Raw genomic sequence first — 11,950 nt, 5'->3', positions numbered from 1 at the left:
CTGTTTAGGATCTTTTTCAAATCCACTTCCAAATCTTGGAAATGTTGACATTGATAACGACCCTTGTCCAGTGCATAATTTGCCAGTCCATCTGCCAATTTGTTGCCCTCTATCAGAATATGTGTGTAAATGACCTCCTTGTTACTTGCAAATTCCTTAGCTTCATCTACCCAATTAGCTATATGCCAAGGTGGTTTCCAAACATCAGTCATGATCTTTTGAATAATTTGTGAGTCTGTTTGAATTATCACCTTGTTGAAATCCCTATCTCTACAGTATCTTAGAGCTTCCTTTATGGCCATCATTTCAGCTTCTATATTTGTAGCTTCACCAATTCCTTCTGCCTTTGCATTTATAAATCTCCTAATTCATCCCTTAGACAGAAAGCATGGGAACTAATACCTGGATTTCCTCTAGATGCCCCATCTGTGTTACATATGATCCAACCAGTTGGAGGAAAATCCCAAAGAACTTTAGTGATCTTTAGTTTTGCCCTCTTTGATTCCATTAGCCTTATCAATTCTCCCCACTTGTTTGGTATATTATGGAGTGAAGGATTCCACAATTGCACAATTTTCTGTATAGTTGAATACACCTGACATATTACTCTTCCTTCAGATCTTGTTTCTCTATGTTTGATACAATTTCTTCTCTTCCAGAGTTCCCATATGATAATAGATGACACTTCTCTAAATATTTCCTTTAGAGTTCCAGAGACAGGTGCCATCCACCACGTCAATATCAGCTGTTGTAGTTGTAAACCTTCCATGTTTATACCTGCAAAAGAACAAAAGTAGGACCAGGTCCTGTTAGCAGTATAAGATTTGATGAACAAATGTTGTATTGTTTCCTCTAGAGGAGAAGAACAACACCAACATTGGGACACCAAGTTGTATCCCATTTTCCTTAGCACATCATCCAGAGGAAGTCTAAATTTCCAACATCTCCACATGAAGAAAGATATCTTAAAAGGCAGACCCTTCACCTACATCCATCTATACTTGTCCATTTCTTGTCCCCTCAACCTCACAAACTCCCAAGCTGATTTGACAGAAAACTCACCATTAGTACTCAACAAACACCATGGTTTATCCTCCTCTTTATCTTCAACTGGTGGCATAATATTATCCATGATATGTTGCACTATGTCTTCTGGTATCATCTCTCTTAATTTAACTAAATTCCAAGTGCCATTTTCCACCAAATCATATACATTTTGAACATTGGGATCCCGGTTATCTTCTTCACACATGAAATATAAAGCTCCCATGCCAGTCCATTTATCATACCAAAACAATGAATTTCCTTGCTTGATCTGCCACCAGATTTGATTCTCTACCATATCTCTTGCCATCAACATCTTCTTCCAATTTTGTGAACCATATTTCCATGGTATAATCACAACATTTTCCTTCCTATAGTACTTATTGGTTAAAAAAGCACTCCACAATGATGCTTTTGGTCTAAAGTTCCACCATAATTTACAGTACAAAGACAAAGATACATCATGGAGTGATCTAAATCCCAATCCTTCTTCAGCTGTAGGTATACACATTTTGGTCCAAGCTACCCAATGTCTACTCTTTCCCCCAATTGTATTACTCCAGAAAAACTGAGCAAACATCTTATGCATCTGTCTGATAACTCCATCAGGGGGGTTTACTGTAGATAATAAATGCATTGGCATGCTTTGTAGAACATGTTTAATCAGAATTTCCCTTCCTCCTACTGATAGCATCTTGCCTTTCCAACCCTGCAATTTATTCATGATATCAGGATAGTATTAAAGAATTCCTTCTTCCTTTTACTATGATATATAGGACATCCCAAGTATACAAATGGGAAATCTTTCCTAACTATACCGGTCACAATCTTAACTGTAATGCTAATCTCTGCTGAAACATTTTCGTGCATATAAACTACACTCTTCTCCTTGTTTATTTTCCGTCCAGATGTCTTCTCATAGTTTCCAAGAATCTCCATTATCAGTAACATAAATGGAACATCTGCTGATGTAAAAATAATTATATCATCTGCATAAGCTAGATGATTGATCTTAGGCCTCCACTTAGGCATTCCAAAACCCTTGAACTCCGGAACTACATGAAGATGATTCAAGTTTCTGGATAACACTTTTGCTGCTATTATGAACAAAGTAGGAGATAGAGGATCCCCTTGTTTTACTCCCCTAGAAGATTGGAAGAAACCATGTTGTTGGCCATTTACCAGCACTGAATACCAATTGTTACCAACTATTCTATAAATCATATCAATTAGTGCCTCAGAAAAGCCTATCTTTCTAAGCACCTTTGTAAAAAATAACCAGGAAACCCTATCATAGGCCTTTTCCATATCCAACTTCTTAACAATATTTGCTTCTTTGGCCCTTAGTCTGATTTCAGATATAATTTCTTGAGTTAAAATAATATTCTCCACTATACTCCTGTTTTTCACAAAACCAGCTTGATTGAGAGAGATTATTTAATCCAGTATAGCCACCATCCTCTCATGTAACAATCTTGAAAACACATTATTTATGAAATTACTCAAACTTATGGGTCTCATATCAGAGAAAGTGTTAATTACATCTTTCTTTGGTAAAAGAACCAAATTTGTGTGAGTAATAAACTTTCGAAGTTTTGAACCATAGAAAAAGGCCCTTACCATGTTATAAATATCTTCCTTAATGATTTCCCAACAAGATTGATAAAACTTACCGGTGAAACCATCTGGCCCTGCAACACTTTCACCATTAATTTAAACACCTCTTCCTTCACTTCCTCCAATGTGGGCATCTGTTGTAACATGAAAATTTGTTCTGTTGTGACCATTTTAGGGACATGATCCAGCATTACAAAATCTTTAGGGTCTGCTTCCTTAGTAAACTTTCCCTATTTACTGGTGTTGGCATGATCTCAAACTGCACCTCATGTACCTTGATGACACCTTCCAAAGTTTTAATCTCCAAAAAAATATTGCCAGAGGTGTGAAAACTCCATTGAACTAGAGCAACTTTCACCTTCTTTAATTTGTGATGAAAAAGAATAAATGGATTAGCCATAAAGTCGGCTGTCCATTAATTCTTTACTACATCCAAGAAAGTATCATGTGTTGCCCAAAAATTGAGGAATTTGAATGGTTTCTTCACTGACACCAACACCCCAGTATAAGAAATCAGCAAAGGGGCATGATTTGAGCCAGTTCTGATTAAATGAGTAACTTCAATGCGTGGATATTTAACCTGTAATGCATTATTTCCTAAGCATCTATCCAGTCTTTTAAAAATAAACTCTTCATTACTTTTCCCATTCCACCATGTGTACTTGCTTCCTTTGAATCCCAAATCTGTAATACCACAACTTTGAATGCAACCTCTAAAATCCTGAACTTCATTTATTGTCACTGGTAGTCCTCCATACTTCTCATCTTGTGATATGATCACATTAAAATCTCCCCGAACAAGCCATGGAACTGTTACTAAGTTTGACATAACTTCCAAAGAATCCCATAACTCTATCCTTTCCATTTGAGTACATTTAGCATACACCAAAGAAACAACCATCTCTTCTTGAGTACCCCTAACAGTTAGCTTGAGGGACATATGTTGAGGATGATCAACAAGAACTTGAACATCAAAATTGTCTTCTAAAAAAACCCAGATTTTACCAGAAACATTGGCTAGTGCATGTTCTAACCCTATCCTTCTCATATACTCCGCTATCTTATCAGCTTGTTGAAAAGGTTCAAGAATCCCAATAAAGCCAAACTGGTATTTTTGTTGCATCTTCATTAACCTTGTAAAAGCCTCCATAGTATTCACAGATCTAATATTCCATACGATTGCATTCATCATAGCTTATTGGATTTATGGAGATTTCTTTTAGTTTGAATTCCACCAGGTGGAACACTGTGATCCCTTGCTGCTTTCTTCTTTGTCTTTCCCCTTCCCTTTTCAAACACCTTAGGAGATACATCAGCTGCCTTTGAAATGTGATGTATATTTTCTTCAATTGAATGTATATCCAAATCCTTCTCCTCATTGTTGTGACTTACTTCTGGTGACTTCCTGTTCTCTGTGACTGGGACAATTTGTCCTGTGTCCTGTAAAGTACTATTTGGAACCTCCTGTGATCCTATTTTACTATTAAGCTCCTGCTCTGAAACCTCCTGTGATCCTATTTTACTATTAAGCTCCTGCTCTGAAACCTCATGTGATCCTATTTGACTATTAAAATTACATTCCTTTGATTCTTCTAACTGCTCTTTCTCCAAGTGTTTTGTTGTTTTCTCTTTTTTTTTTCTATGTTCCTGATCTGAAATCTCCTGTGACACTTCAACCTCAGACCTTATACTTTCATGAACCTTTATCACTGACTTTGGACTTGTATTGTTTGCTGACCCACCTCCACTTTGAATATCACATCTTATTAGGCTGATCTCTCTGTTATTGTTGCCTTTTCCACTAGTAGTTTTTGTTGAGATTGCTTTTGAAGTCTGAGATAACTGCTTACTTGGTGTATGTTGTGTGCTTCCAATATCATGAACTTCCTTTTTATCTTGTGCAACTTGTGTTGATCCTTCAATTGCTTTCCCTTTGTTGTTTTTTTCTCCTTGTGTGTTACCCCCTATGTTGTCTTCAACCTGTAATGCCTCAAAATTATTATGAGTTGTGACCCCTTCTTGCTTATCTTGTTTGTTATTCACTTCCCCTATGACCACCCCACTCTTATCCCTAATGTATTTATTTGTCCTTGCCTGCATCCACTCTATTTTTTCTTTCCTACATGCCCCATCTTTATTATGCTCATCTCTTTTCGTTTGCTGATTACTTATGGCATTACCTTTTTTCTCTTCTAACAAGTTTCTCTTGATCTCCTCTTTGTACTTCTTCTCCAATTCTGGATGCAAAGCCATGCATTCTACTTCATCATGCCCTTGCAACTTGCATTGCTTACAGTATTTTGGTAGGCAATCATATTGTATATTGATCCATTTAGAATTAATCTCCCCTTTCTCGTCATCTACTTCTGCAATATTAATTCTTTTTGGATGTTCAGCTATCAAATCAATCTCAACTTTAACTTTTGCACAACTTGGCCTTGTTTTATTTGTTGTTACAAGGTCCACCACTAGAGGCTTCCCAACTACTGTAGCCATTGAGAAAACTGCCTCATTTGCAAAGAAATTTGGTGGCAGCTCAGGAAAGTTGATCCAAGCTATGGCAACTGATGTTTCTTCATCTGGTTTGAACCAGGGATTCCAAATAAATGGTCTCATCTGACAATAGTTTGCATTCTCTTTAATGTAATAAGCAGAGCTGGACATTACTTGAATATAGTCTTCAAATAATGTCAGTCTCATTAATATATGTCTCTCTTCTAGCAATCCAATTCTGCAGCCTCCTTTAATCTTTAATTGCTGTGGTATAGCAGTTCTTAATTCCTTCAGATCAATTATATCATATGAAAATTCGCCTATGATTACATATTGCAAATCTTCCTTCAAAATCAATTACTTTACTTCTCCAGAATTCCATGCCACATATGGCTCTCCATCAATGTATGTAACGGGTCTTTGTGGTATTATGGTGATGTTTTTAGGCACACTAGGTTTAAGCATGTTTGTAAAACTTTGCTCAGATTTAAGATTGGTTTCCGTGTCTTTAGGCAAATTTAGGGTTGGTTCTGTGGGTTTGTTGTCAATGGAAATAGGATTGGATGATGATGATGGTACATCAATAGGTATAGTATTATGAGGTTTTTTAATTAAAGGATTGTTGGTTGGTGATGGGTTATTGGTTAAAAGAAATGTAGGCAAACTACTAGGTTGTTTAATGAAGTTATGGGATAATGGAGGAAAGTTTCCTAGAGATGGTGAATCAGTCACCGGTGGTGGATGTCCACCCGAGGTGGTGGCCATGGTGACCGTCGGCTAGGGTTTAGTAAGTGTAACTATTAGGAGAGAGAAAAGAGCTTTTCAATTACTATTTCTTTGGGTAATTAATACTATTGATAGTTTAGCGAAGATATGAATAAAACGCGCCAAGTTTAGAGAAGTCTTTAGGTATTTTGTCTTATTAAAATTGAGGTGTAACAACAAGGAAATCAACAACTCATGTAGAATTGAATGGGGCATCAATGTTTGTGATACTTCAATTTAAAGTCTTGGTCTCAGACATGGCACGATTTATGCAAGTTCATGCTTTTAATTGTGCAATAACTACTTATGATTAGCTTGGAGAATTTCTACTCTACATGTATGGGCTATGCCATGAAAAATATATATGTTGGCAGTTGGCCTATCTTTCTACCTTCCAATTTTGTGCATCATTTCATTAATTTACGTTGTTAGTGTATATCTATAATAGGTGTATGTCATAGTCCTAACCCAATATCTTACTCATGAGAACTTGTATCATTTGATGGTAAATTTCAGACTACCGGCACTGGGGTTGCAATTCCATCATTCAAATTTGGTATTATTGTGTTCTAATTATTCACTTTGTTATTATTACTATTAAACTCATCATGTTCGATTGCTCAGTTTTGATAATGTTGTGCCTTCCTTCTCCTTTGATAATGTAAAGTCCTTTCTAGTCTTGAGTCTATTACTATCTAATATTTGCTTGTCTATAAATCATAAATGCACAATTCTTAACTTGCAATAGGGAAAGTCTTATGAAAGAAAATTGCATTTAAAGGCTTAACTTGGGAAGCTAACAACCACTTGATATAGCAAAGATTAAATTGATTAGGTCTACAGATGCTCTTGGCAGTTATGACTCCAATCATCTCTTTAGAAGATTATAATATTTTCCTTATATTCCTTTTGTAGATATGATAATTTAACATTTATTGCAATTTCCCTTAGCCAAAGAAATAGTTGACTAAGATATCTTACTAATCCATTTAGAGCTTGTTATATAAATCCAAGGGATGCGTTTTTCTCATTTTGTACATGAATAAAATCTTTGATGTTAAAAAATGAGAGAAATTTTTTCCATCACTGTTATCTTTTTATTCTTCCTCTATGGTAATCTTAAACTTGTGTGCCCTCTAGCTTAACAATTCCACTTTTGATTTTTGTTAAAATCTACTTCAATGAAGCACTCAATCCTTTGAAGCTCTAAAGTAGGCAAAACAGTGATTGCAAGATTGTTTGCAAGTGTTCAATTTATGATATTCCTTTTTAATATCGTTAGATAGAACATGTGAATATAATTGTTGTTTTTTATGGTAGACACTGGTAACCGAAATTCACTAGCCCAACTAATTTAGATTTGCACTGCATATGACTTCTCCATATATTCTTGAGACTTGAGCTGATACCTTTTGTCAATGGTGGAGAAATCCCATGATTGTTTTTGCATGATGATATTGATGTTGATACTTATACTTACAAATTAAAATTGAAACTTGCAGGTTCTCGTGCGGCTAAATTTGTAATAAAGAATCAGTGCCCTTACACAATTTGGCCAGCCACAATTACAAGAAAAGGAGCATTATTGTCTCCTGGATTTGAATTAGCATCGCAATCTTCATCATCACTTGATGTAGATGATTCATGGTTAGGACGAATATGGGCAAGATTTCTTTGCTCAAACAACGCCGAAAAATTTAGTTGTGGTAGCGGAGATTGTGGTTCTGGCCAAGTAGCATGCAATGGTAAGGGTGCAATTCCACCCGCAACCCTTGTGGAATTTACATTAGCAGGGTCTGGGGGAAAGAATTTTTATGATATCAGCTTAGTAGATGGTTTTAATATACTAGTCTCTTTACCCCTTTAAATAGAGGTGACTGCTCAATAACAAGTTGCCTTGTAGATATTAACAATCGAGGATGTCCAAGTGAGTTAGCAGTAAGAAATCCAAGCGGTGGTGTCATTGGGTGTAAAAGTGCTTGTGTAGCATTTCAACAACCACAATATTGTTGCACTGGTCAATATGGTTCTCCACAAACTTGCAAACCAACTAAATATTCTTTACAATTTAAAAATTTGTGTCCTCAAGCTTATAGTTATGCTTATGATGATCAAAGTAGCATATTTACATGTACTAAAGCGGACTACATGATTACTTTTTGTCCATGAGTTCGTTAGATTAATAGATATATGGATAGTAAGTTCTTCATGTTATTGAAATTTCAAAGTAAGCAAGAAAAAAATTTATGCGAAAAATGTGTACCAAACATGTTTTTTCCTTAGTTGCATTTGCAATAACATACACACAAATTCACAAGTGGCAAAGTTTATTTTTCATTCAGACATAAATAATAACTCGCAAGAGGCAAAGTTTATTTCGTTTAGACATAAATAATAACTAGTACAACAAGTGCTAAAATCATAAGTAGAAGTGTTTACACAACGATATATCTACTGAATAAGTTGTAAAGGATATAATAAATCAAGCATACAGTTATCAGTCCCTAGATAACAATGAACATAATATCCTATGCGTTAGCCTGATTTTGTGTCACAATCCAAAACTGGAGGGTGTGACCGATACCTAGGAAAATGTCCCACAAATTTAATCATTTGATACTAAATCTCTTAAATAACAAGCCATGTATCTAATCAAACAATATCTAGCAACTGTATCAATCTGTAACTCAAGCAACATAATAATCAAACTAATATAAAGTTCAACCAGCATACTAGAGCTCTCAAACTAATACAATTCAAAGGTTTTAAAACATTAAGAAACTAAATTGTAACTCAGCTCCCAGAAAGAAATGTTAAATAGAGACAGGGACGAGAAATTATGAGAGACTAGAATAATGCGAGAATTCTTTCTGCTTTCTATTCATCATAATGACCTCCTTATATACAAGTAAGTTACCTCCTTAAATACCAAATTAATAAGGTAACCCTATTCTAATAGAACTACAAATCCCATATTTTTATAGTTACAATTGTACGATAGATAGACTAAACTATTACAATTAGACTAGAATAGGGTGTTCGGTCACGCGTCTTCATTTGTCAACTGAGGTGACCGGAGAAATTTGTTCGGTCACGCGTCTTTGTATGTCTGGTCTCAATACCCCCCCCCCCCCCTCTTAAGTGGGAGAATGAGGGTCCCAGATGCCAACTTGCTAAGTAAATATTCATGTTGCGATTTTCCCAAAACCTTGTAAACACATCCGCCAACTGCTCACTGGTTGACAAACGACTGAGGAATATTGTATCGGATTTGATTGCATCTCGGACATAGTGACAGTCCACTTTAATGTGTTTAGACCTTTCATGAAATACTGATTTTGGGCAATATACAAAGCTAATTGACTTGTGTTCAATGCCAAAACTATGCAAAATTCTCTTTAACCATTTTATTCACAAATGGTCATTCCCATCGACATGTATTCAGCCTCTGTTGACAAGCGAATAACAATATGCTACTTTTTGATTTTCCAAGACAGGGTAAATTCCCGAGTGAGATAAACCATCCGGCAAGTGATTTCCAGGTCAATAGACATCCGACCCAGTCTGGATACAACAGAAAATCACAATCTTTTCTTATTACTATGCCTTGTCCTGGGTTCTTCTTCAAGCAACACCATGAACAACTATGTTCCAGTGTTCTTCCTTCGGCTGCTGCATGAACTGGGACAGAACATGCACGCAATATGACAACTCTGGTCTTGTAAAGCTAAGGTATATCAATATTCCCACCAAATGTCTGTATGGTTCTACATATCCCAAGTTGTCTCCTATGGCCAATGTCAAACCACGATTCTGTTCCATGGGAATTTTGATGGGTTTAGCTCCCAATAATACGATCTAAAAAATTATCACCAAAGCATATTTTCATTGACAAAGAAACAACCTGGTCGGCTCGCGTGCAACTTCAACTCCTAGAAAATACTTTAGAGGGATCAAATCCTTCGTGTGGAAACATGTGCGGAGATAGCCTTTGAACCGTTCAATACCATTATGGTCGTTTTCATAGATAATCAAGTCATCCACATAGACTAAGACGTTGAGCTGCATATTTCCCTGGTGCATAGTGAAGAAAGAGTAATTCGGGTAATGACTGTTTGGACCCATATTTTATCAAAGCGCTTGATAATTTTGCAAAACAGCACCATGCAGCTTGCTTCAATCCATACAAAGACTTTCAGAATCGACACACTTTCCCCGTACTAGTAACACCTAAGCCCCGTGGCAATTTCATAAATACTCTTCCATAAGGAAACCATGTAAAAAAGGATTATGAATATCCTCTGATGCAACTCCCAATTTCGCGCAGCCATAACTACTAGGAAGGTCCGAACTATTACTACCTTAGAACCCAAAGCAAAAGTTTCATTGTAGTCAATTCCTTCTTCCTATTTATTTTCGAAGCTGACCAAACGAGCTTTATTTTGCTCGATGGTGCCGTCAGAGTTGTACTTGATCTTGTACACCCGTCTGCATTAGAGTGCTTTCTTATCCGGTGGCAAAGTTTCTAGAGTCTATGTTTCGTTATCCTCCCATGCTTGAATATCTTGTTGTATGGATTTCCACCAATGTTCTTTTTTCATTGCCTCCGAGAAGGTTTTTGGCTCGTTTCCAGTAGTAATTGCTGCAAGAATTTTGATTCGAAGAAAAAGTATCACAAGATATAAAGTGAGTTATAGCATAAGGCGCACCTAAGGGTTTCTGAGGATTAGGTGGATGATTTGATGATGTTTGTTTCCATAATGTTTCAGTGACGCAGTCACTCAACCGAATCAATTCACGCTTCTGACGTTTACCCCAACCCATTTGCTTCTTCGGGTGCATTTTGGTGGTTCAGATCCCTTTGGTCTACAATTCCTCCATATTTTCTCTATCTAGACTGGTATTTGTCTGATCTAAATTTGGCTGGTTCGCAGGTCTTATACTCTGTCCAGACTTCGTTTCTTCGTGTTTCGTCCTTACCTACTTTATTTGTCCAGTCTTCTTCTACGGTGTGTTGGTTTCTTTCTTCCTCTGTTTCATCTGCATTAAAAAGACCTTTTTATGTAGACTCTCATTCGTTGGGGATCACTTCTATGCTATCTACCATGTTACTCGATCCTATAGCTAACGGGAACTTAGTTTCGTAGACGTACAGATCTCTTGAGATAAAATATTCGTCGTTCTCCAAGTCAAATGTTGCTCCCAAACGCACACGCAAGAATACATGGTCGTACAAGTAATATAGAACTTTTAAGTCCAGATATCGATCCCACGGAGACTTAGATTCTACTGTCAAACTAATTTAAGTTCGAATAAAACTATTCAAGAAAGTGAAAATCAAGGTGTTAGTTGTAACTAAACTAAAACTGAAAAGTAAACAATTTGTGATAGGTGTTTTTGTGACTGAGAATATTTCGACAAAGATTGTAAGGTTTATTAAATGAGAGAAAGTTCCAGGGTCGTGGCTTTCGACAATCCAGTTGATCTTCTGACAATTCTACCTATCTTATTTCCTGGGTTACTAGTTGACGGGTTAATTATAACTTTATGAGTATCTTCCGAGTTGCTCACAAGCCTGCAGATGCTACTATAACGCCTATATCCTATGGTAGCCAGAGGGAACAAGAACGCATTTGTCACGACCCAGCTAGGGGCCGCGACTGGTACCCGGGGCTAGCCACCGAGCACCACTCACTCTACCACTCATCTTACTCACTTAAGGCCCTTTTTATCAACTTCATACACGAATTATAGGGAAAACATATTTTAGATAGAAATATAAATGCTTTATATACATTTGCCTCTCGGCCATCAAAATAATATACACATATAATAACATCTTGTGAGACCATCTAACCCACACTGCATATGTACGAGCCTCTACTGACAGAATGTATATATATAGATGGAACAAGACTCCGTCGTGCCCAAAATATGCATATATACCAAAAGAGGAATCATAAGCACCTTCGAACAATGGAGTGCTCTCAATTAGCTGGCAGCTACTAAGGATCTGGATCAAGCTCACCTC

General features: G+C 36.6%; 2 protein-coding genes and 1 pseudogene across 2 annotated transcripts; 1 reads left to right on the top strand and 2 right to left on the bottom strand.

Annotated features, from left to right (window-relative positions):
* Positions 1-352: 352 nt before the first annotated feature.
* Positions 353-3,061, bottom strand: LOC132601460 (uncharacterized). Its single transcript, XM_060314539.1, has 6 exons — positions 2,900-3,061; positions 2,665-2,795; positions 1,837-2,443; positions 1,002-1,753; positions 877-929; positions 353-777 (listed from the first exon to the last, which is right to left on the bottom strand). The coding sequence occupies exons 1-6, from the start codon at positions 3,059-3,061 to the stop codon at positions 353-355; spliced, it is 2,130 nt and encodes a 709-aa protein (XP_060170522.1).
* Positions 3,062-3,076: 15 nt separating this feature from the next.
* LOC132601459 (uncharacterized) lies at positions 3,077-3,811 on the bottom strand. The gene has a single exon (XM_060314538.1). The coding sequence runs from the start codon at positions 3,809-3,811 to the stop codon at positions 3,077-3,079; it is 735 nt and encodes a 244-aa protein (XP_060170521.1).
* Positions 3,812-6,953: 3,142 nt separating this feature from the next.
* Positions 6,954-8,163, top strand: LOC132602232 (thaumatin-like protein 1; annotated as a pseudogene).
* The last annotated feature ends 3,787 nt before the right edge of the window (positions 8,164-11,950 follow it).

The sequence above is a fragment of the Lycium barbarum genome, chromosome 7, assembly GCF_019175385.1.
Source record: "Lycium barbarum isolate Lr01 chromosome 7, ASM1917538v2, whole genome shotgun sequence".
NCBI lineage: Eukaryota > Viridiplantae > Streptophyta > Magnoliopsida > Solanales > Solanaceae > Lycium > Lycium barbarum.
The sequence above is the reverse complement of the archived record's forward strand: the minus strand, read 5'-3'. Positions and strand labels throughout refer to the sequence as shown.